Here is a 26,607-nt window from a genome sequence, read left to right on the forward strand (position 1 = left end):
ATTTTATTGACAAAAGTAAGGATTGGAATTGGAGCAGGAAATTTCTAGGTGGCAAATTTCTAGGTTTGCCACCTCTTCAAACCTTTCTGTTCCCTTACCAACAAGCTTCTGAAACATGGTCCAAACTGACCTTATCACTGAACGCCTGAAGCTCTGAAGTGGACCTTGCACACTTAGGAAGCTTGACACCTCCCATCATGATTTTTACTTGGTCTGTGCAAATGGACATCTTTGGAGTTCTCAAATTTAAGGGGAGTTTGTTGAAAATGATGGGCAGCTGGAGGAGTTGAGTAGTCAATAGCTTTGTTACTCCCCCATGATCTAGTAACCTTAAAAATGAAAGAAGGAACACAAAATGACCAGCTGAGATCATTTGCTGAAGTAAAGGAATTGCGCTTTTTATTTAGACTTATCTCAGGAATGTTTAAGGGAATGTTTAAGTTATGAAAGGACATTTGATAGAGGTGAAACTGTTAGTTAAAAGCTTCCATGAAGATTCTAAGGGACTCAAAGCTTTCAATGTATAGTTTATCTGCAAAGCAAAGGAGAACATGGCTGAAATAAAAAGAAAAGACAGCATTATGTACAGAACAGTTTTTTTAAAAAAATATGGAAAGTGAGTATGCTAAAACCAAGCTACTTTGTAGGTTTAATAGGTGTATTTGGAAAGAAACCAATCAATATGATTTCATTTCAGTCCCACCTAGAAGAAGTCTCTTGAATTTACTAAGCAAATATGCAAACATACACACAAAGAATGTGTGCCTGCTTGCTTCCTTATTTTTGTCCTTACTTTTAACTTATGGTATTTAAAATACCAAATCTACATAAAGTAATGAAGCCTCCTCAAAGAAATTTTGAAAAAAAAATATAGTATTTTATAGTAATAATCAGTGGTGGTATTCGACCGATTCGGCCTGGTTCTGGCGAGCCGGTAGGAGTGATGAGCAGCAGAGACCCACCCGCCTGTGCTCCCATACTCACTTTTATCTGCTGAATTTGAAGCACAGCTGCTTTGCGCAGCACAGAATAGTGCCGTGTGGCAGCTGCTGAAGCGACCGGGATCGTGCAGGCTTGCAGGAGGCGAGTTAGAACGCCTCTGCGTCTGTGCAAAGTTTGGCATGCACGTGCACGTAAAGTGTGTTCACGTGCATAAAGCGCGCACACCAAGCCACACCCACCAAACCAGTGGCAACAATATTTGAATCCCATCATTGGTAATAATGTATAAATTATATATTGACAGAAGTGACAGCCTGAGACATTTCACATTTTAACAGCTTTAAATGCTCCAAATTCATAAAGTGAGGATGTATTCATTTGAAAGCAGATGGGAACTTCTAATTCTTTAATGGCTATTTAAAAACAGGGGAAAAGCCACTTGACCATTTCACAGGGAAGGTTCTCTATGAATGAGGCCACCATAGAAATGGTCCCACTTCTTTGCCAAGGCCTCTAGTCTAGCTCATCTTACCAGTGATAGGAGAGTCCAGCGAGATCAAAATAAATTCATTCAGATGCAAAGAGTCCTTTAGTTTGAGCTTTTCCCAACAGGTAGAATGTTGGATTGTTGGATAGTCTCCAACCTGCAGATTCATACAAGCTCACCACAGTTGCCAAGAAGCCACATCGTATTTGTGAGCTTTCTAAACTTATCAGGTTGGCCAATACTGAATGCTAGCCTAGATGGACATTGGCGTTGTTAGAGCATTTTTTCTACATAAGTTATTTAAGGCATAAAAGGTGATTTTAAACTGGAATCCAGAAACACACTGATCAGTTCAACTGATATGGAATTTGGATTAGATATACTGATTCCTATTTAAGAAGTTATCCACAAAAGAAATACTGAGCAAAGTGATGTAGCAGAAATGGCTAGATTCATAAGAATAAAAACGGAAAAGGTGAGGGAATGGAGCTAGTTGTAGTTTGCATGATGTGAATGCAAATAATCCTCAGGGCCTGCTAAATAAAACTAACATGCAAAGGAAAATTAAGAAGACAATTAGCCAAGAATGGTAGAAGCCTATAAGGCTAAACTGATTCAATATAATGTGCCATTTTGGAAACACATCTATGTGTCGAAGAGCTAAAGCTTAGTGAATAAAGCATCTGATCTGTGAGGTAATTTCAGGATCAGGGATATCAAGCTCTTTTTCAAGATGGATGTTGCTCTGAGGATTGTGCTAGGGTTATCCTCCCAACAGCAACCAGGATTTGGACAAAGAGGGAGCAAGGAATGACACAACTGAAAGTGATTTACATTTAATTTTTAAAATACAATTAGCATAATTACTTCCTATATACCCCACTGTTTTCTCCTTCTGAATATAACAATGCAGAGTCACATTTTCTGTGTTCGGCAGCCTTATAAACCTGATCACTCAGTCAGCCAATCAAAAACACAAACTCAAGGTTAACCGCACCAAACTTGACTGCAGAAAATACGACTTCAGCAACAGAGTGGTCAATGTCTGGAATACTCTACCTGACTCTGTGGTTTCTTCCCCAAACCCCAAAACTTTTAACCTTAGACTGTCTACTATTGACCTCACCCCTTTCCTAAGAGGCCTGTAGGGGGCGTGCATAAGCGCACCAATGTGCCTACTGTCCCTGTCCTATTGTTTCTTTTATTTTTCTTATATGTACCTATTTCATGTATTCATAACTATGTATATACTTATACCTGTATCTTGTAAGTGATTGACAAATCAAATATACTATAAATATACTAAATACTAAATACTAAATTTTGGCAAGTTCTGGACTATATCCAACATTGTCAGAGGATTAAATCATTCCTCGTGTAAATAATACAGTAGGCTAATGTAAAATAGTTTAGGGTTCAGTTATTTCCTATGTTCCCAGAAACACCTTCTGAAATGGACTCTATTACTTCTCATGATGTTCAGAGATATTCTGCTGGAAATCAGTGCACTTCTATCACCACTAGCCAGGAATCCAATGGGATCTAATCAGTTCCAATTGCATTCCAGTTATTCCCCCCAACACAATTATTTTATAGCCTTGTGGAAAGCTGCAAGCATTTTTAAAAAATGGTTAAAGAGAAGATAAATTGTCCTGTACTGCAAAATCGAGACTTTAACATGTAAGGAAGCAATTATAAGCCTTTGCCAGGTTGTCGTTTAAATTGCAAGCCCTTTTTCTAACCCAACTTTGATAGCAAATGACTCACCCTCCAAAGGCTATCTAAGAAACACAACCCCATTTTTTTAAAGAAAACTTAAAGAAAACTTTTGCAAGTTTTCCCCAAAACTCAAAATTTTGACTCAGTGATAGTTGCTGATGTCACAGATCTATTGTTGGATTTGGTACTTCCAGTGTGAAAATAGTGAAGTGTGCTTTGGCACAACTTTGGCCAACCAGGAAACATGTATTCGATGCAGTGATCACTTTCTCCTGGGACATGAAAATGTTTTGACACAGTGATGAACCACGGGGTTCTTTCAGCAGTTGTGATTTGTTAATCCACAGTATAATGTGAATTAAATTAGGCTCTTCACACTTAACTAACCTCAATCTGCATTCTTTGTAACACTTGAGGTTTCTGATTCTGCTAACAGCCTAATCCCTTCAGCTCCAAACTTCTCCCAGCTGTTGGTTTGCAGCAGTTATGGAAGTATTCCAAACATTCAGGGCCAGAAAACGTAATCCTAAAGCTGTTAGGCTCTACCAAAATAACAAAAAACCCCAATTTAAAGCTCTTAGCCTTAATTAACAGGAAAGGAGGCATTCAGGTTTGTGCCGAAACACAGAGCTTAGACATAGTGTTCTCCAACAGCCTTTTGCCCAGATTTCTTCATGTTAGAATTTTAGATCAGGGTGTTGCAAATATCAGTCACAATATCCTATAATATGAAGGACAGTCCAATGGCATGGATCAGTTTCCATCCATTTAGCATGCAGTCTCTAAGCGTATGGGTACTTAAAATATTGGTTCAGTGCCAACACATGGGTGCACATTTGCAGAAGGGATGGGTGAATCTGACAATTCGATTTTTGCTCAATATCTTTCTTTGAGTCCTGTTGGGAATTTCCTTCTCTGTTTACACATTTCACCAGAAAGAAAACTAGCAAAAACTTTCATGAACCTTTACAGTAAATGAAATTCAACATACATAGAAGGGATGGGTTGGAGAAAGCTGTGTTAGAGTGTTCGTAATCTACAAAGATACTTATGGCTACCTCTAAGGACAGATTAGACTACTTGGGAAAAAAAAAAGTTTTATTGTACTGAGAGCCCAGAATTAGTTCCTGGAATCCTAGGAGCTGGGTAATTGGCTCAGCTCACTTATCCCAGTTTTATCTTAGTCAGGCCTTTTCTTCCTGAGTTTTGTTAATTGTCCTGGTTTTAGCACTGTAATAAATTAAGAGAAGAGGGAATTATACCATTAAACCAAATAATATTTTCAATCCAGGGCATTGCAATCCAACAAGATTAAAAATGGTATGAATTAAACCACACGTTGCTACCATAGTTTTTACTATTCATATTACAGACACACACAGAGTTCCCAGTAGTAACACAAACACTCAGGGCTGTGATTCCTAAGCTGGGAGAATGGGTCCAACAGATCTCAGGAACAACACCAGAGCTCTCTATCCGTAAGAGTGCAGTGCTAGAAACAGCTAAGATATAGTGCAGAATCCTAAAATTTCCAGGCCTCTACTTGAGAATTCAAGGTTGAAGAAGTCACAGATAATCCATAAATAACATAGAAGCACCAGCATTTATAGGATCTCCATCTCTTTCTCACATGTGCAATGTCAAGACACATACCCCAAAAAGGGGCAGGGCTTGTGTTGTGACCTAACTTTAGTCATTCTGTTGTTCTTGTCCCCCTGCAGATACCACTTAGACTAGACAAAACATTTCTCATGACAGAAATGATCAGTGAAGTCCTTATCCTTACATGTGTAATGATGGTGCTCTTTAGAGATATCATTGTGTAGTAATTAAAACATGGATCATCAACTTGGAGAGCTCCCTCAACGCCTCCCATCTTGCTGCTGATATTCCTGCTGATATTCTTTTCAAATATCCTTTTTATAGAAAAGAAGAAAAGTGTATATGCTGCAAAGTATTTTTTATGAGAACTCTCACTACACATATTCTTAGAAAATAAAAAGAGAATGTGACTGAAACTCAGGATTTTCTTTGAAAGAGCACCTATTTGCCTTGAAGAAAAAAAAAGCAAAGGTAAGCTGAGGTGACAGACAGCCTATCTTGAAGGAAATTAAAGTGGCTGGCAGACAAAAGCTCAAACATTGCCTCTGGTAAAATTAGTATATTGGATTGAACAATTCCTACTGGCAGAATCCATGTTATAACTAGACAACTTCAAGGAAGACATTTTGGGAGAAGATCTGCAACATATTCTCAAAATTTCTTCTGTGTCTCAGAGGCCTATCTGATTTTAGAGTGTCTAAATCTCATTTTATCCATGAAGCTGAATGGTTGACCTTGAGTTGGTCACTTTGTGGATCAAACAGAGATGTTAAGATTGAAAGGAGAGAGATGAGAAAATCAGCCCTGTTTTGTGGTGAAAAGAATTTTTTCAAGACAAAACTTTGAACTCACATAGGCCTAGTAAATGATAGAAAGGGACATTTTGATAAGATAAGGATGTCCATTGTTAGGTGGCAAATATTTTAGAATAATCTGTAGGAATGCTCTTTATTTATGAGGCTTTTAAGACACAAACTACAAGCTTTTTTTGCAGCACATTTGTGGCTCTTCCAATTTGTTCCCTTATTTCTAAATAATAAATTCTAAAGCTGTATTTCCCCTAGTTTCAGCAGCTGGAGCTTTATAGAAAACAAGACAAAACCTTAACTTAAGGGAATCAGAAAGCTTATGTAAATATGAAATATCCCTGGTATGAAAACTTGGTCATGCAAGCCCAGTATTTCCTTTTCTGCAAACAAAACACATTTATTTTGAATTCTCTAAAAAGAATTAAAGTTGAAACACCTCTTTATCATAGTTAAAAAAAACCTTGATTACATTCTAAATTAAATTATAAATATAAAATATGATAGCAAGAAATGAATTCCTTTGGCTTTTTATTTTTAGCCTGTTGGAGGGGATAAGCTAAGATCAGACTATGAACATTGGGTTGGTCTGCAATAAGAAACTAACATGAGATACAAATAAAATAGCAATAACACTTTGACTTAGAAACTACTTCATTATGTTTTAAGCCCTCTCTAAGTGGTTTACAGAATCAGCCTATTGCCCCCAACATCTGGGTCCTCATTTTACTGACTTTGGAAGGATGGAACACTGAGTCACCTTGAGCCGGTGAGAATTGAACTGCTGGCAGTTGGCAGAATTAGCCTGCAATACTACATTCTAAGCACTGCAACACCACAGCTCAGTAAACCTGATCTAAAGAAGTCACTTTATTTTTCATAATCCTCAACCAGATGTTCCCATTGCCCACTGAAGGGTTTTATTCCCTCTTGTGCTCCTTAGCAGCTGGCACAATGGGGTATATGTTGACTTCTTCCATTTTTATAAAAATATCGATTTTATATGGTTGCCCATCTCACCAGAAGTGACTCTAGGTAGCATATTTTTATTTTACTTATTTTGTCTAATCTGTATCCGTAATAACCACCATGGAAGATATCAGACAAGTAGCTATTGTCATAAATAGCCTTTGACAGATGTCTCCTGTATGAATGTGTCTAATCCCATTTCATGTCATCTAAGTCAATGCCCATCATCACACATTTGGCAGAGACACAGATTTAATTTTATTGCCCTAGTGAGTTCCACAGATTTAATTATCCTGGATGTAAAAAAATGCAATGCTTCATTGTGAAAACACAGTTTTGAAGTCCTCATCTGCGTAAACAGGAGGATTTACCTGTTAAACAAATATGGGATATATTATTTTATTCTTCATTTGGTCAGCCAGAGGTTGGTTGCTAGTTCTAGTTAACATGATACCTGGATCATAAGCATAATGTATATATAAAATAAGCCTTTCATTCTGGATGTGATTCACCCAGCCTTTTCTCCATTATTACATAAAGCTTACATTAGAAGGAGAGGCAATATTACTTCACACAAGAACAGCGTATACAGTACATTCATAACTAAATAATGAAGCTTGTTTCCACAAGGTTTGCGAAGGACAGCAACTTATAATGCTTTGAAAAGGAATGAGATGCATTCATGGAGGACAAAGCTGTAATTCACAATATTACTGAGCCATAAATAATGAGGGAATGCTAATATTTGCCTCCTGTTTATATAGTAACTTCCCTATGTTTAGTCACCATAGGAAACCCCAAATCCAATAAAAACCTTTAGTCTAACCCTCTTGATCTCCTTCTGCTCTCTTCAAATAGGGATTTCCAATTTTTACCAATTGAACTGGGAACAAAAGCATAATCAGGAAGAAAAAGGTTGATAGCACGAAGGCAACTACTGCTAGTTTTATTCTAGAAATTCAAAATGGGTCCATTTTTGCCCCAAAAGGTACATAAGTAATTTCTACCCTCTGAACTAGATTCCTCAGAGGCAACTTTTCCTTAAGTGCTCTCAACATGTCCTAGCAATTTGAGATTTTATTTGGTCAAAAATGCCTGTCAAAACGGACCACCAGGTTTGTAAATAGGGAAATAGGTGGGTTATTTTATTCACATTTACCCATGAGAACTTCTCCAAACAAGTGCCCAAGGGCAGGACTTCCCGAGATATCAGGTAGCTGTTCTGTTCAGTAGGAAGCAGATTCCTCCCAAGGTCTTCTCTTGGGGTTATGGAAACATGGAAAGTCTATGAGGTTATGAACACTGGAGAGGATTGTCCAAAGGAGACCTTCATAACTAAATCAGTGCAGGACCACATGGAATGATTTATCAGAAATACAGCTAGTCCTTGACTTAGGACCACAGTTAAGTGGAAAAATTATGTTGCCAAGTGAGATAATTGTAAAATGAATTTTACAATCTTTCTTGCCACAATTAAGTGAATCTCTGCAGCTGTTAAGTTAGTAACATAGTTGTTAAGTAAATTTGGCTTCCTCATTGACTTTGTCAAAAGATCATCCCAACGGTGCTTTTTTTAAGAGGCAATTGGACTTTCTGACTTTTCTTTGAAGATGTTTCATTTCTTATCCAAGAAGCTTCTTCAGCTCTGACTGGATGGTGGGGAATGGAAGGGTTTATATTCCTTGCAGACAGCTGGTCATTTGCATTCTTTTAGCAGTTTGTTAAGGTCACGAGGGGCGTGGTGGCTCAGTGGCTAAGACAAGAGGTTGGCAGTTCGACAGTTCGAATCCCTAGCTCCACGTAACGGAGTGAGCTCCCATTACTTACCCTAACTTCTGCCAACCTAACAGTTCGAAAGCATGTAAAAATGCAAGTAGAAAAAAAAGAGACCACTTTGGTGGGAAGGTAACAGCATTCTGTGCACCTTTGCTGTTTAGTCATGCTGGCCTTATGACCATGGAGACATTTTCAGACAGTGCTGGTTCTTCGGCTTTGTAACAGAGATGAATACCGCCCCCTAGAGCCGGAAACATCTAGCATGTATGTGCGAGGGGAACCTTTACCTTTACCTAAGGTCACCTGGAAGTTTATCTGTGTCCTCAGGATCACCTGAGTGGTGCAAACTGGTGTGGAGCCTTCTTGGAACTGTTGAAAAGCTCCACACCAATTTGCACCACTCAGGTGACCCTGATGACACAGTTAGACCCTCAGGTGAGCTCAAGAACTCTCTAAAAGGATGCAAATGATCAGCTGTCTGCAAGGAGTATAAATCCTTCCATTCCCCATCATCCAGTCAGAGCTGAAGAAGCTTCTTGGATGAGAAGCAAAATGTCTTCAAAGAAAAAACAAGAAAGTCCAGTTACCTCTTGAAAAAAGCACCTTTGGGACAACCATGACTTGGATGACTGAGAATCGCCATAGACATTTGTCAAAAGGTTGCAAAAGGGGATCACATGGCCCTGGGATACGGCAACCATCATAGGTAATGAGTCAGTCGCCAACAGTCTGAATTTGGTCATATGACCATGAGAATACTGCAATAGGGTCCTCATGGTCACTGTGAAAAAGTGTGGAAAATGGCCATAAGTCACTTTTTCACTGTTGCTGTAACTTCAAATGGTCACTAAATGAACTGCTGTAAATTGAAGTCTACCTGTACTCTTTTCCTTTGGACAATTTATTTAACAGGAACCCTCTCTCTTTAAAAGATATGACAACTGGTATTAAAAATGAAGGATTTTTCCCCTCCTGGCAGTCACTCCATCACTATGGAATCTTCCATCACTTATGACAATCTTTTCTTAGCCTCAAAATAACAACAATAACTATCATTACCAACTGATGTTAAAATATCAGTGGCCAGATGTTAGTGGCCCAAGGGTCTTCTGGTATGCTATAGGCATGAGCTACAGAGAGACATCACTTCTTTTTGATAGACCTTAAATCTTCTACAGTTCTCCAAGAGAAACATTAACAGAGAAATAGAAGATTGTCTCCTTATAGCTGGTGAATTTATACAACATCCCTCTTCCAAAGCTGATTCCTTCCAAATCCTGTAAGCAAATCCTGTTGATGCCTGGAAAGAAAATGCACCCAGAATTCCAGGTTTTGTCAAGAGAATGTAAAATAAAACCAAGAGAAGAATTGGTGGCAGAGGGATATAATTGTCAATGGTTCTCCTATCTAACACAGATTCATAATAGACAAAATAATTTATGGTTCTGAACATCGTAAGACTCAGTTTGAAAAAAAGAATTGCATAGCATTGATGAACATGCAATTGTTACAATTTATAACCTTGTATTGAAATTTAAAAGAGAAGAAGAATAAGTAAAGATAAAGTGGGCTAAAATTTTTGGTTGTAATATACAGATGGAAGTATGGGAAAATATGTGGTTGGAACGATTAAAATGTACACTGCCCCTTCTTGCTTTTCTCTTGCTCTCTGCAATACTGTAGCATGCCTATAAATATTGTAAACCGGAATGCTGTGCTTACAAAAGGAAACTTGAATACTCACCTGTTGGGGTTCTTGATAAGGGGGAGGGGGTACAGTCTGTGTGGCCATCATTGTCAGAGATGGCGCTGGGGAGACATGTTGCATCATGGGATTGATTCACATCTAGAACCTATTGACAGAAGAAAGTTCAATTGTTACCAAAAAAAAGGAGAAAGGAGAGGAGAGGACATTATTAGCATAAGAGCCACTCAAGTCATCTTTCCACAGTAGATTGACAGAAAAATTTCCAATTCTGGTATCTTTCTGATGTGTAAGAAAAATGTTTTAATGCAAATCCTGGGAACCACCTTTAAATATATGCTTATTGAAAAACAATTATCCTGCAGGAGGTGTACTTTTTTCTCTATTGCAATTATATGATTCCAATTTTTTTAAAAGCACTCCTTATGTTGTTAATAGCGAAGTCATGTCTGACCTAGCACTCCTTATAGAAAGGTTTAATTCAAACATCAGTAGACTGGTGACAATAATGGCCCCAAACAAATCATGAAATATATTATTTTTCATTGTTGCTTTGAGAAAACTGTCAGATGCTTATAGATATGTATACAAATGCATATATGTATTTATACATATACTCTCTCTCTCTCTCTCTCTCTCTCTCTCACACACACACACACACACACACCCCTATTGTGTGTGAGTGCTTGTGTTTCATGAGTTTCATTCTCTGCATGAAACAAGGAAGCATAATTAATATTTAGGTGCAGCCATTTCTCCTAACAATTCCAAATGTGTACCACTTAACATTAGGGTTATAAATCCACTGTAAACAGCACAACATTCACGTCATTTGATATTCACTAAGAGGCAAGATGTTTCCGGATGCAAAAATCTAAAAGAAAGACCCAGTTATGCATTGTAATCATTCTTTTTCTTTTGCCAGAATGATGATGGGATAAAATATCGGGATTCATTTCTTTCAGCAAGAGAGGAGAACCTTGTGTGGCTTTGAAGGCCTGTTTTAATTAATAGCCAAGGTACCAAAACTCTTGAGATTATTCCCATCAGACTGAGTTTAAATTATCTACCCTTGCTGATACAAAGTTTGATTTTAGCAGAAGTTGGAATATTTCTTCCTTTGTGAAATATATTTAGAGGTTCATTATTTTTAAATAGTCCCAATGATGAGCCCAGAACCTAAACAGAGAAATGAGAATGGGATGGTTAATTCTAACTATATTTAATGCTAATTGCACTACTCTCACAAGGTATCTTTTTCAAAAAAAAATTTCTCTAAGAAATTTAGAGTGGTGTGAAGGTCCCTCCATCTCCAGAACAATCTGATGTTTCACTGAAAGTTAGAAATCTAAACTGAAACCTCACTACTTTTAGACTGTTACTCTACCATCCTATCAGCCAGCCAGAATTGTTTTGGAATTGGGTAGTACCTGAATCCAATACATTGAACTGAAGTTTTCTCCAGGGTCTGTGTTCAAAGGTGTTATGTGTGTACAATATGTAGATATAATACAGACACACACAGACACACACACATACAATGTCTTGGTATTGTATACCAAGAACCCTGGTGGTGCAGTCATTAGAATGCATATTGCCGGCTAACTCTGCCCACAGTCTGGAGTTCAATCCTGATTGGCTTAAGGCTAACTCAGCCTTCCATCCTCTTAAGGTTGGTAAAATGAGGACTCAGTTTGTTGGGGGCAATTGGCTGATGGTGAACAATCCAGAGAGTGCTGTAAAGCACTATTAAGCGTGCTATTACTATATACATACACAGGCACCTACACTTACACCAGATCTTACTGAATACTGAAATTTCCACAACTTCTACAAAACTTTTATTATGTAGGAATTAATTGGATTATCAATAAAGTTAATTTTGAAAACTGCCCTGCCCAAACAATCTGCTCATTAAAGAAGCATTCATTATATCCTGTTGATATGAAACCCATTAGGCCAATTAGTATCCCATTAAAATGACACTAAGTCTTCCTCAGAGCAGCAACGAGTTAATACTGCATCATGTTAATTGCCCTGTGAGCACTTGAGAGGTGTATCCTCCAATGCAGGAATTAACAGCACACTCTCCCCTCGAGAAAAATAAACCAGATCTAATTGTAAAGCTTGAAGGGACTCGTTCCAGGCAAAATAAGACTTCAACATTCTTTCATTGATATAGTATCACTTGTTACTCATACCAATTTTCCCCTATCTGTTGGCTTCCAACCATGCTAGACTTCAACTCCCCAAAATCCAAGCCAGAATGTTCTTTGAGGAATTAAAGTTCAACATATATGAAAGACAACAGATAGGGGAATGTTGATAAAACCTATTACCCTGACGGATATAAATGCTACATTCTCTGCTTTGATGGAACTAACCCAGTGAAGACAAGTTTGCTTTTAAGAGGAAGAAGACAAAAGACTGTAGAACATGTTAAGGAAACCTGAGTTCCTAAGAAATATTTTATATACCAGTTTCCCATTTTTTCTGCCAATAACATCTGGATGGAAAGTAAATGACCACTATTTTAATAGCACCATTAAAATTGACAATACCAAAAGAAAAGTATATCATGGATAGTTATTATCCCAAGCAAACAAAAATTCTATAATTTTATTGTTATCAGTCCTAAAATTCTTTAGAGTTTAATTCATCTCCAGTCAATGTAGCACTAATGAATTCCTGGCTCTAAGCCTGCATAACTTTGGACAAAGTTAACAGTTATTAACAGGCGGCAACTCAATGCTCCTTATAAGGAAGTCCTACTGAACAATGAGGGGTTACTTCCAAGGAAATAGATTTAGCAAATAGCTAAATTAGAACCTTGATTTCAAAAAGGATCCATCAAGTTATGGTAAATGTGGATGCTAAAACATTAACTGAGATTTCCCATGGTTAGCATATCATTCCACTCCTGTCCGGTATGAAAGATTAGATCCACACAAGAAGGTTCAATTAAACTGATTTATTGCTAGTCATGCCGATGGCACAGGAATCTTCTCAACTAATGATTACCACCTGCTAGGAGTTAGATTGAGATCAACAGAATTCAAGGGGGGTTGTGGATTTAGTTTACTTGTGGCTACTTAGGATTTCTAGGCTGATCCCTCTTTTAACTCCACCCCTCTTTCCTCTAAAATTTCCCTCTCTAAAATCCACCATCTTTGACTATTACCAATTTTAATGATTGCTCTTTAAAATGTGTTCCAAGTAAGTTGATTTATAGGAATCTTTTCAAAGTGCTCCAGTGCACTAATTTATAATAGCATTTTGTGTAGATGCTGCAATTGAAAAATAAGATAGAAATATTTTAGTAAACCACTCTCCCTTGAACAGTCTACCCAGTGCATCAACAAAGAGAGCAAACATGGGCCACCAAACAAAGAGCGAAAATTAGCATACTAAAAATAATAATTAGAAACAAAACATTGTGTTGTATAACAATGAAAGAGAAAGGAGGATATTCTTCCACTCGCCCAGAACCACAATTTCGGCTTTTTACTCTATAATTCTATCAAAAGTATGGATTCCTGAGTGTGCAAAGTTAACAGTCACTTGGAAAGTTTCTCAGAAGTGAAAGTAGGACTTAATAAAGATAATTTTTAATAAAGTAAAAATGGAACCAAGGGAAAGACAACAGGGACAGAAGAAGAACCTGACTTCTTAATTTCCTTACCCAAACCAGGGATGTTCAAATGCTTGGACTGCTACTTAATAGAATATTTTTGACCAGCTTGGCTTGAACTGAATTTTGAGGGTTGATTTCCAGAGAAGCTGGACATGAAGTAGTGAAGACTATCTGATATTCTATAGCAGAGGTCTACAAGTTTGCTTGCTTATTTATTTTCTGGACTTCTGTGCTGCTTCAAGCTTTAATAACTCTGAATGGCTTCCATACCCTATGTTTTAAAATGACTTCACAAAGTAAACAAAACACTCAGGATCCAAAAAAAATGATTCAATTTCTCGCAAAAGGTAAGTGGAAAAATTCATACTCTACCTGCCCATAAGGCCTGTTGTTAAAAAGAAAGAAACTCAACAGGGTTGGGAAGAATATGAGCTATACTTGAGGGATATGTTGAGGATGTGCTCTTAAACCTGGGCTGAGTCGGTAGGGCAAATACATCAATTTGATGAATGAACATGAATGTAATTGCTCCATCTCTACTACTGATTACTTTCTCTCTTCTGTCACAAAAACAATTCAGTGATCATTTTAGGAGGAAGCATTTAAGGTTGGAAGATGCAACACTTGCAAAGTATTTGACACTCTACTATCCCAATGAATAAAGGCTGCTATATTTCTCAAGGAGCATGTTAAGATCCCTGATTTTTCCTTTTATTAGAACTTGTGATGCCGTGAGTTTGACACCACTGTTCTAGACTCTACTCATAGAATTTGCTACTTGATCATCTTAATTGCAGGTGTCTGAGATTTTTGGTAAGTGCTACAGCTAAGTCATGAGCTCAATGGAGAGCCAGCAGTTGGCTAAGTGATTCTGGGCAAATCTATTTTCTGGGAAAGATATTCTGCTTGGTACTTGGGATTTATGCTAATATTCCCTTTTCTCTTCCCTTTTAAGGATCCTTCTGAGCTAAGCAAAGAAAATGACAATCTTTTAAATCTTGGGCATATTCTCATAACCTGAATGCCTTTCAGGCTAGTCCAAGAATGGGGGACTAGGAGCCATCCAGCTGAAACACATCAACACCCAGCATTCTTCACCATGCTAGGTGAGAACTACAGGAATGCCACCACTGGACTCAACTCTTTTTTAAGGAATGGCAATTAAATTCTGCTCCAACTGTCTTAGATTCTAACACAGAGAATCAAAAAGGCCTGTGAGAATCAAAACTGAATCACTTCTGAGCTACGGAAGTCCCTGAATTGGACGGATCCAAATTAGGAAGCCAAATAGCAGTAAAAAATTCTGCCCAGCATCCTATTTTGGTCCAGTCTTTAACTAAAATATGCTTAAGTTTTGAGTGCTTCTGTAAGAAGAACTTAATTTTCCAAACTATTCAGGGGAGAAAAGGGAAGGAAGACATACTGAGACAGGTACTGCCCAGGGCAAACAAATGGCAATTGCAGTTGTATTATGAATGAAATGTGACTTCTCCCTTCATTCTGATTTTTTTGCATGCTCCAGAGGGTGGCACTATGGCACGTTAGATAATTGTCCTGTGAACCATAAATGCATTCCTAAATCACAGCCCTGAAGCAACCTGAGCTACTAAATCTCAGGGCCGCCTGTCATAGGATTTACAGTTCTGTTTTTGTTTTTTTTAAAGAGAGAGAGAATTGAACCTATAGTTAAATATAAAAACAAATAAAAATGAGAGACAGCTGTTGCTGATAACACTCTATTTATCTCTGGGACACAAATTCGCTTTGCTGTAGTAAATATGCCAGGAACAGCATTCTGTTTGCTGGAAAGATTTGGACAGCTCTCTCTCACTGGGGACCTACAGCTATGAATCTTGAAATAATGGTGTAAAGCTGTCACAGATTTCATGCAGTTCCAGGGATGTATCTGCAGCAAAAATACACATGTTGAGCATTGGAAAAATTCACCAAGGACTAAATGGAGCTGGGCTGGATCCTTATAGCATTGAGAGGGGATAAAAACCATCTTTAATCCCAGTAGCTAAAGACCAAAGAAGAGCAAATTGGATGGATTAGTTCTACAATCAGGGATACAAACTGGAGTGTTGGCATATGAAGTTCCTACTTATGGGCTAATTATGAGTCAGATTCTTCTGGAGTGCATATACAGCTTACCACTACCTTCTTCTTCTCCCATGATCCTCATAGTCAGCCTTCTGTGTAGCTATCGACTTCTTTCCCCCCCATTAAAATAGGCTACTGTGCTTTCAATAAAATCATGTCCTTGAAATTGGCTTATTTATGCATCTGGATGCACAGTGGCTTCAGGAAAGGCACTTGAAATAGCTTGTTTATACTGTAAAGGTTTCAGGAGGCTCCGAAGGCTGGAACAAGACACCTTGAGGGAGCAACATTATAGGAAAGTAGTTCCCATGTGTTGAGGAGAACAAAAACACTCATCTATCGTTGAATTAGATCCTCTTCAGATAAACATCAACAAACATTCATATGGCCCCATCAAGTGCCAGTTTTAAAAGATGGATAAACATTTCAAAGACAATAGCAGAAGCAGCTCCATGCTAATTCACTTAGGATTTCTGCTCTCATTCCTCTTTCTCCTCCCCAGATCATCTTTAAGGATCCTTCTGAGCAAAGGAAATAACAATCCTTTAAATCTTGGAGATGTTCACACTTGGCTCTCTTAAATTTGAATGCCTTTCAGGGTAAACCAGGAATGGGGGGACCAGCAGCTGTCCAGATGAATTACAACACCCAGCATTCCCCACGCTACATTTCAACGGTATCAGGAATTCCACAGATTTTCCATCTCTTAATTCACCTGGGTTTTTTTTTTAAGGAATGGCCATAAAATTCTGCCCAACTGCCTTTAGATTTCTATCACAGACCTTTTATGTCTGTGAGAATCAGGACTAAATCACTTCTGAGCTCTAGCTAGTATAAGGAGCTCTTGAATGAAGACAAGTGAAAGAGATCAGAAATAAAATAAGGACATCTACTCAGCCTTGCCAGTTTCCTTTTTCCTTTTTATGGCTAATCTAGAATCCATACATAGTGTTGCATAACTTAACTTCAAGGGGTCTATGTGTTCTGAAAACCTTCTTTCTCATGATTAGTAAGGTAATAAAGACCATAAAAAGTAGATGGAACAGGCAACAGAAACTATTTTTTGACTTTCTCCTCTTAGCTGCTCATGAAGACTAATCTAATCGCCTACCCTGAACTCAGTTCACCTACTGAAGCAGCAGCATAAAACTGATCACCGTGCTCATTTTGTTTCAGTTTGTCTGACTTCATTGAAGCAGCAGCATTTTTCAAGAGACTCAGTTGGAATATATGCTGCTGAATCATTCAAAAGAAAATATAGAGGAGGACTCAGAGATGCTTGAGAAATGGCACTTATTTGAAGAGCACGCCATTCCCAAGAAGCCCTAGTTAAAATCATATATTTTACTCATGATCTGCTTTTTTCTTCCAAATTCCTATTAGAAGGCTGGCCCTACTATTAGGTATAGAGAAAGCAAACCCAGAAAATATCAGTGGTGTCCAATCTTTGCAGCCTTAAGATCTGTGGATTTCAACTCACAAAATTCTCCAGCTTCTGGAAATTGAAGCCCTCAAGTTTTAAAGTGGCCAAGGTTGGATACCTCTGATCTAGATGAACAAATATTCTTAGTTTCACACATTCTCCCATGCCCCCATTGCCCCAGTATACCAAACAGCTTTTGAAATCCTCTAACCATCTAAGCCAAGTCCACATTATATTTTACCAAAATGTGGGCATCTGAACCAGTCATTGGACAGCTTCCTATATTTCTAAATCTCCCTCTGTTAAGGAGCAAAAACAGTAACCTAATGGTAGGGAGAGATATGCTAAGGCAGCACAGCCATGCCCCACATCTGATCAGTAATGCAGAAGTGGCTAAAAGATTGCACTCTGTTGACCACCAAAGGCAATAAAAAGCAAGAGGCTGCCTCTCTTGGTCCCATCACTCAAAGCCTCCATTTCCCCTGGATTATGCTGATGGGGAAAGATCACGAAGCGAGGGTCACAATGTCACTTCCTTGCATATTGTCAAGATGGGAGGAAAAAGAGCTAGACTCAAGGAGGTAGATGGAGGAGGAGGTGTTTGCTGGCAGTGGGGAAAGGCGCCTCATGCCTCCCCACTGGAAAGAAAGATTGCTTCCTTCCTTTGAAAAGCATGGCTACATCAGCGGGCCTGCCTCTCTTTCTCCTTGTTCATAAAGTATTGAGCAGCTGAAATGCCAATTTAATTCTGCACCATGGCATGCTTCCATTCACGCTTCCGACTTAATCCTTTTCATCTAGCTTGCTCGTAACTTCTTGATCTTCAAATCAATTCTGTAAATAGCGGCTGAATATTTCATTCTTTCCTTTGCCTGGTTGCCTGCATTCTGATGGTGAAATTCACCACTTTCTATAGGCCTTGTACAAAAACTGTTTGGCTGAGACCTCCCAGATTCATTTAATGATGCAAGGGAGCCCCAAAGTAGATCCCAGTTAATTCCCAATCTGCCAGGCATTTCTGGGGATGCATTGCTACTTGGCTGGCCAATAATATCCCACATTTATTTATTTTTGTTTATTTAATATTTATTTGCCTAACATGTCAATCCATTTCCAAAGACTTCAGACAGAATTGTCTGGTTTTTGCTGTGGTACAAAAAAGTTAGAAGCCAGCCTTGGTTCCTGAGACTTCTGCAGTGCATTGGCAGTTTTCTTTGCAAGATTTTTGGAAGTTATTTTTTTATTAGGGCCAAAGGACTGGCCCAAAGTAATCCAGTTGGCAAGTTTAGAATGTATGGTGTTCCAGTTTCTAACCTGGTGTCTTTAACTACTTTATTAAACTGTCTCTCCCAACCAAAATTAGTCTTCCTATTTGAAAAACTGAAGATTACTTGACAGAGACACACATAGAGACAGAATTGTTCTTGCGGGTGTGCTTATGCCTACAAACATTAGCAAATACCCCTGTGAATGCATGGGACTTATTTTCAAATGAATAAATGTGCATTCATGCTGCCTCTATATTAACAGGGCAGTCTAATCCTGAGGAATGCCCCCAGCAGCTCACATTTATCAGATGAGGAAGAATATTTTAAACCTGTCTCTCTGTCTCTCTCTGTTTCTTCAATCTTTGAGTTTGGTAAATCACCCAGGCAAGCTGTTCCACTGGTTAATTGTTCTAGTAACTGTCAGGAATTCTTTTTTCTTAACTCTGAGTTGCTTCTTTCCTTGATAAGTTTCCATCCACTATTTCTTGTCCTGCCTTCAGGTGCTTTGGAGAATAATTTGACCCCCTCTTCATTGTAGTAGCCCCTTAGATATTGGAACATTGCTATCATGTCATCCCTACTCCTTCTTTTCACTACACTAGACATATTTAATTCCTGCAACCATTCTTTGTTTCCAGGCGATGAGAAGAATAAAAGATATTCCAGATGGTAAGACAAATCAGGATCCTGGGAATACACTGACTGGGAGATATTTCAAACCCAGAGTACCAATACCCATGTGTTTTCCTAATTCTGGAAGACTACAATATCCTGGGAAGATTAGCGATATCACTAGTATGAACGGGGGGATAGGATTTTCCCTGGGAAGAAACAAATTCTTTTTCTGGTGGTGTAGTACAGTTTTAGATGTATTTGTTAGCAGAGGCTGATAAAGCTTTGTTCAAAATGTGTTCAAACTTTGTTCTGTCCTAAAATACACCGGAACCCTGTGCCTCTTTGTCTTGGTAATTTAGTTATCAAGATTTGGAGGTGCAGGTTTTGTGTCTGTTTCTAACCAATGTTTAGGGTTGTATGTTAATGCTCCCAGCAGTGCTTAAAGATTGCCTCTAGCTATCATCTTAACACTTTCCATTGCCCCAGAAGGACGTTCTTCTAGAAAAATGGTTCTCTCTCTTACTATTTCTAGTCTTCTGACATTGCACAAGCTGCCAGGTAAGAAAAATAAGCAAGAGACCCTTTCCTCAATGTTGAGTTCCATCTAAATACAGTTAGCAAAGAGTAATTGTCTATCAGGGCTGAAAAAGACTGCAGATTTTAACTCAACAACCTTTTGTGCAGAAGCCTTTGAATGTCCTGGTCATTCCTGCAAAGTACTGAATCAGAATCATAATTGAGAAAAACAACTGCCAAACAATGTTCTTTGGAATTAACCTTCTGGAGAAAAACAAACCAACCAATTTGGGCTGTGCAAAAGTCACACTTCTTCGTAGTTCTTACAACAGCCTAACAAAACTGTACAGAGAGATCAGCAATGAAGACATCTAACATACTTGGTCTACTGTTTTTTCATTATAGAAGAAAAAAATATAACGTAAAGTTGACCAAGGGCTGTTTGGAAACACCTACTTGTTCTTGGAGCAGATTCTAAGTCAACTTTTCCAAATAGTCCATTGAGCATTAGCCTATGCTCAAGTTACCAGTTGGATTACTATTATTGATCCAAGTTACAACAGGGTACTTTGGAACTATGTGGAAATTTTCACAACACAGAAAGTGGAATGAAGAAACTCTCTATTGTTTTTCCCATCTTCTTAAAGAGCAACTTAATGGTCATTTTAGCTCTGATCAGCTGCAATAGGCTTGTAGGCAATACCTTGATCATTAACATTATTTTCATTCATTCCTTTATGATATTTTTATCCTCCTTTTGACCCAGGAGATTTAGGGACTGCTTTCCCTCAGAAGTAATCTTTTGGAGGACAATGGTGGCAAGCAATGACTGGAGTTAAAATCTAAAAGTAGTCGTCCCCCCCCACACACTTTTTAAAAAAAATTCACAGTGAAATGCCTTTCACTAATTCTCCTCGTTGTCCATTTCTTTCTCCTCAGCAGCTGGCTCTCAGGAAAAGAAAAACCAGGTCTTAGCAGAGGTCTGAACTGATTGCTTGCAAAGGGCTTTTGAAATTAAGCTGAGGATTGCATGAAATCAGGCTAAGGGCCAGAGGTTGCACACTTCTGGCTTAGGTCATCTTCCACCTGGACTAGCTTACTCGCACAATAACATTTCATCAGTTTTGGATGGAGTACCAGCTGTGACCTTCCAAGGTAGTCTTGCCCTCTGCATCATTAACCCTGCTCCATTAACATCCTGTTTGGACTATAGCAATGCCTTAAAAGAGGAGCTGTGAATGGCTAAGAGTCATCTCAAGAAGCATAGCAGTTGCCTGGTGAATAAAGGGAGAATTGGGGATTTGCCCTCAGGTTGCTTTGATGAGCTTCCTAGGAACATCTGGCTGATCACTGTAGGGAAACAGGGTGGAATAAATCTTTGATTTGATCCTGCAGGGCAGCAGCATCCTTTTTCAGAGAGTACAGATAGATTGAAGAATTGGAGTGGGACAAATAGCTGTGCCTTGTTCTCTCTGCATTCACAGGGAAAACATGGAATTTGGGAGGAAAGACATTCTTAACTTCTTCCATGAAGGTTCTGCATGTATAGGTGTGAGTTTTGTGAAAAGTTGTGAGAAGAAGTTTCAGAAAAGGGCTAGGAAGTGAACAAGTGAGAGTGAGAAGTAAAAAGGAAGAATAAAAAGGAGGAGGAGACAATTCATATGCTCATCTGGTAGCAGATCTGGATTAATAATATTGGAAAAAGCTGCCCTAGTGATGCAGAGCAAGGAACTGAATTCTACACATCCAAGGGAAACTGTGATTTCTGTAAAACAATCATCAGAGGGAGCACTTTTGTATGTTTTTAAAAAGCATCATGCTTTTTAAAAACTAATCAGTTAAATTGTTCAAAGCCACAGGAACAGATTTCTTCCTGCAGTTATAATACTCTGAGTATCTTCAAATTGCTTCTTTCATTCGAACATAGCAGCTTCACATTTTGAGTGTTCCATTCTAACAGACCTTGGTGTAACTTTCCTTACACCAACATCCATGTTTCATGGGAACATTACCTGTCCACCTTTCGCCCTCCTGTATGTATTGTTTTATGAGTGAGTTCTGATGTGTATATTTATGTGAATATGGAGGCAGATGATCTAAATCATAGTTTTCCCAAAACAAGCTTCTGCAAGAAATCCAGTTATCATTCAGTATACATCAAAACACAGAGTTTCTAATAATCCATCCCATGAAATATCAATATGTGTATTCCTCATCAGTTCCAGGTAAAGCTAGCCTTTATTTTGTTCACTGATTGGGATGGAAATCAATCCTTTCTGTTGCTTTTTTATGCAAACTGATCAAAATGCAACACTGAAGCATTGTTAAGTGTACTTGCCTTTTTAAATTCTCCCCACTACCAGCCTCACAAAAGCTGCTGCTTCCAGCCACTGTGACCTGAAAAGAGACAGACGAAACAATCGGATGGAGAGAGAGAAAAAGGGATCTTTCTTCATTGCAAATTCCAACACGCCCCCCAAAAAAGCCCTGCAAAAGCAACATAAATTTAAATACAACTATGGTGATTTCTACCCAAATCTGCAAAGAATGCTGCTATAGTCCACAGACAAGCCAAAATAGGTTGCTGATTGTTTTTCATTTAAAAAATGAGCTAGATGGAAGGCATGGAAAACCTTGCAAAAACTACTCCACACCCAGAGTGACCCCATTTAGCTCTCCCCTCCTTTGAGAAAGACTAATTTGTTAGGGCCAATTTCGGGATGGAGAGGCCTTACTCCATCCAGCTGTGTCAAGCAACCTCTTATCTGGTTTTTCTATCCACCCAAAGGAACTTTCACTGTTTCCTTGGGGGCTTGCATACACCAATGTTTTGTCTAGAATTTACATCCTTGGCTCAGCCTGTTATTAGAAAAAATGCAGACCACACTGGTGGTTGTACCAAACGGTTGTACCGCATTCCATCTGTTTCTCTGCTGTTGTACCCATGGTGCAACTCAAGCCGCGGTAGGACAAAATATACTTCTTGTGGGCTCGCTTCCCAGTTTCCTACCCTCCAAAATTTCTCCCTCTTGACACTCTCCCTTCCTCCAGTATCTGCTTCAGAGTCCCCTTTCTCAGAGTCCCCTTTCTTCCAAATCTGGACAATAGCAACTCTAGCAATTTCACTCTTCTAAAATCATTCGATTTAATTTGATGATTAGACGGGATTACAGTTTCATTTAGTAGACTTCATTTCTCTTAAGGACTGTGAAAGAAGGAACGGAGGAAGGAAAGACAGTTGAACGAAAAAGCATTTAAAGGAAGAACATTCATGCCCACAAAACATGGACATGCTCTCCGGTCACTCTGTAACTAAGTAAGCGCAAGAACGCTTCACTCCTTCCATGAAAATTTGGGAATTTTGTTTCTCCTTTGAAAGCATTCTGAGTACAAATTCAATCAAATGAATGAGAACAGGGATTTTAAAACAAAACAAAACATGCAGGATACCTTCTCCATCTTGCACCTCTCCAAAATAGGATTTTACTTCTGCAAAGCTAAAGCACCATTTAGAACCTTTTATATTACAGTACTTGTTCTACTTTTCCAACCTCACCTGTGGAATTCCAAACAATCTACCATGCTGATGGATCAGAAGAAGGGCTAGAAGGCTAAATGTGTTTTAAAATATCCTCTGTACAATCCCAGCCACAACTGAAGAAAGGCCTTCAGCCCATTAATTATCTAGCTTTCCTACAGTTATGTTTAAATACATTTGCATGTTGGAAAAACTTCAATAAAAAGGTCTTGCTTTTAGGAGATCCTTGAGTGAGGTGACAAGTTCTCTTTGTGATTCATAATTGTATGCAGAAAAGGTTGCTATTTTCATTACTTTACTGATGAATGGACCCCATTAGGTTTAAGGAAAGTTTATCTGAGCTTGAGCAATTAAAATAGTATTTCTAAGGTTCTACTGTCCCACTAGGCTGGTGTTTACTTTAAATACTTTAACTTTCACCCTTTTTCACAACATTAATGAAGAATTTCTGATATAATACAGAAACAGTTTATAAACTATTTGGCTCAAATAAACATATTATAGAAATCACAAAAAAGAAAGCCATTGCAAGAAACAGTGTACAATTAATTGCTCTTTTTGTACTGTCAAGCTTTCACTAGTTTCCAAGGTCTGTCTCCAAATCAGGCTTTTGCTTCTATGAGAAAGCAAGAGAGTTGAGATGCTAGACTAGAAACCAAGAAGCCTTTAGGAATTGGCTGGATGACTTCAGTCCAATCAAAAGGTTGTGGGGCAAAATAGGAGGAGGGAGCATTCTGTATTTTGCCTTGACTTGTACAAAATAAAAATGGGATTAAAATATAATTTAAAATTATTCTTAGCTGAGAATTGCCACCATATTAACATTGGACATTTAATAATATGCCCAACACCGTGAGTCTTCTGGAAGGGCTTAAGGCTTGGCTGGAGGTTCCAGAAGGCATTGGGCCCAGGATATTAGTTGAGGGCAGTGGGTGAGCTTAGTTAGGTTCCTCACCACCATCAGATTTTATATTTAGAACTTTGGTTTCACTGCATGCTTTCTCTCTGCTTGATGTCTCTTTCGTTCATTTTTCCAATAGATGAGCAAAGAAAGTGTTTCAGATTGAAATATTCCTGCTTAATCATATCTTGTCTGCCAGCTTACCACACTTTGACATTTAGGTGCAATGAGTGATATGAAGGCAAAACAGAAAGTGTGAAGGTATGGCAACAGTCACCTCCGTTAAACTACCAGTATAGCTCTCTTCACTTGGGCTGCCCAAAATGGCCAAGGCTTTGAGCCTCCAATAGTGAGAATGGTAACTGGAGAAACAAGGGAATACACTTTTCAAACCATGATAAGAGCAATCTCCATAAATTTAATGGAAATTCTTTCTGAATGTTGTGCAATTAAGTGTTTTTTTGATAGCAAAAACTCAGAAAGAGAAACTATCCCACAGGCAAATAAAAACCAACAGCAAACTCTGTCCTCCTAACCTTTACCAGTGCAAGTTTAGTCCATGAAGGTCAGAGGTACTTACTCCATTTAGATTTAGACTAACAAGAGTTGGAAGGGACCTTGTAAGTCATCTAGTCCAACCCCCCCCCGCAAACAGAAGACCTTACACCATTTCTGACAAATGGCAGTCCAATCTCTTCTTGAAAGTCTCAAGTGATGAAGCTCCCACAACTTCTGAAGGCAAGCTGTTCCATTGGTTGATTGTTCTCACTTGCAATTCTCTTATTTTTTCTAGGTTGAATCTCTCCTTGATCAGTTTCCATCCATTATTCCTTCTCTGGCCTTTAGGTGCTTTGGAAAATAGCTTGACCCCTTCCTCTCTGTGGCAGCCCCTCAAATACTGGAAGACTGCTATCATGTCTCCCCTGGTCTTCACTAGACTAGCCAGGCCCAATTCCTGTAACAGTTCATCGTATGTTTTAGTCTCCAGTCCCCTAATCATCCTGGTTGCTCTTCTCTGCACTTTTTCCAGAGTCTCAACATCTTTTTTATAACGTGACCAAAATTGGATGCAGTACTCTAAGTGTAGTCTTACTAAGGCTTTATAGAGTGGTATTAGTATCTCACTTGATCTTTATTGTATCCTTCTGTTAATGCAATTTAGGATTGTGTTGGCTTTTTGGGCTGCCACTGAACACTGCTGGCTCATATTTAGCTGGTTGTCCCCTAAGACTCCAAGATTTTTCTCACAGTTACTGCTATTAAGCCTGGTTTTACCCACTCTATATGTGTACTTTTTTGGTTTTTCTTACCTAAGTGTAGGATGTTACCAGGGGTGGGATTCTACAGGTTCGCACCTATTTGGTAGAACCGGTTATTAACATTCTAAGCAGTTCAGAGAACCAGTTGTTAGAAGAAATTACTGGCCTAATCCTGTAAGGAAGGCAGGCTTTAATAATGATATGAGGACATATAAGTTTGGATTGATAATAAGAGTTATTATGTAACATAACCATAATTGAGACTACGAAATGAATGCACAAAATTGATGAACCAACTGACACACTGTTTGTATATATGTATGGAAGACAGCTGATGTTTTTATGTTTTGTTTGTTTTGTTTGTTTTTTTAAAAAAACCAATAAAATTGTTTTCAAAAAAAAAAAGAAGAAATTACTGACCTAATCCTGTAAGGAAGACAGGAAGGAAACATTTTGGTGTTGCTTAAAGAAACTGCCTCTCCATTAACTCTTATTACATTCCTGGCAGGACTAGACTTCCTGTCTCAGGAACGTCTCTGGAGTTTTTTCACCCCCTCCTTTGCTGGTACTTTGCTTGTGTGGAGTGACCATTCCAAATTACAGTGGCACTGAAAAAAGTGACCTATGGCCATTTTCACACTTACGACTGTTGCAGCATCCCCAGTCATGAGATGCCAGGAGAGGAGATGTGTGCCTTGATGTGAGTGATATTGAGTTGGCCACACCCAGCTAGTCACATGACCACCAAGCCATGCCCACCAACTAAGCCACGCCCACAGAACTGGTTGTTAAAAAATTTGAATCCCACCCCTGGACGTTACCTTTTTCTACATTGAATTTCATTTTATTAGATAGGGCCCAGTATTCAAGTCTGTCAAGATCCATCTGGATCTTGAGCCTATCATCTAGGGTTGTGAAGTGCTGTATGATTACTTAAAAAATGAGATCATAGATTTGTGTCTATGTGTAAAATATGTATATTACACACTCATGTATGTGTGTGTATACACACATATATGCACACATACATATAGTCAAACGAATAACTTTGTTAAATGTTTTAAGATTTTCTCATAAGAGAATCCATTAAGTTTAAGGGTTCCTTCACTTTTGAAAGTTTTAGGGTAATCTCAGATCAAAGTACTATTTTCTATTAGACCTGAATCCAAATCCATGGCTTGACAATGCTGAAACAGTTCAATCCTGGCTTATTATATTCAAATATGACTTGAACAAATGACTCCTTCAAGTCCTGATATGTAAACAGAACTTGAAGATTACTCTGAATCAAAGAAGCTTTATACTATGGTGTGCAAACAAGAGTACAGTATATGAAATAAACAT

General features: G+C 38.5%; 1 protein-coding gene across 6 annotated transcripts in view; it reads right to left on the minus strand.

Annotated features, from left to right (window-relative positions):
• Positions 1–26,607, minus strand: part of PKNOX2 (PBX/knotted 1 homeobox 2) — a 271,522-nt gene that overhangs the window by 81,936 nt on the left and 162,979 nt on the right. For all 6 annotated transcript variants that reach the window (XM_087939000.1, XM_087938998.1, XM_087938996.1 and 3 more), the window contains one exon: positions 10,046–10,154. In XM_087939000.1, the coding sequence (XP_087795126.1) occupies positions 10,046–10,132 (87 nt within the window). In that variant the 5' untranslated portion in view covers positions 10,133–10,154. The remainder of the gene's footprint in view (positions 1–10,045; positions 10,155–26,607) is intronic.

Source organism: Pseudonaja textilis, chromosome 9 (assembly GCF_049901715.1).
Source record: "Pseudonaja textilis isolate UNSWEBS1 chromosome 9, rPseTex1.2, whole genome shotgun sequence".
NCBI lineage: Eukaryota > Metazoa > Chordata > Lepidosauria > Squamata > Elapidae > Pseudonaja > Pseudonaja textilis.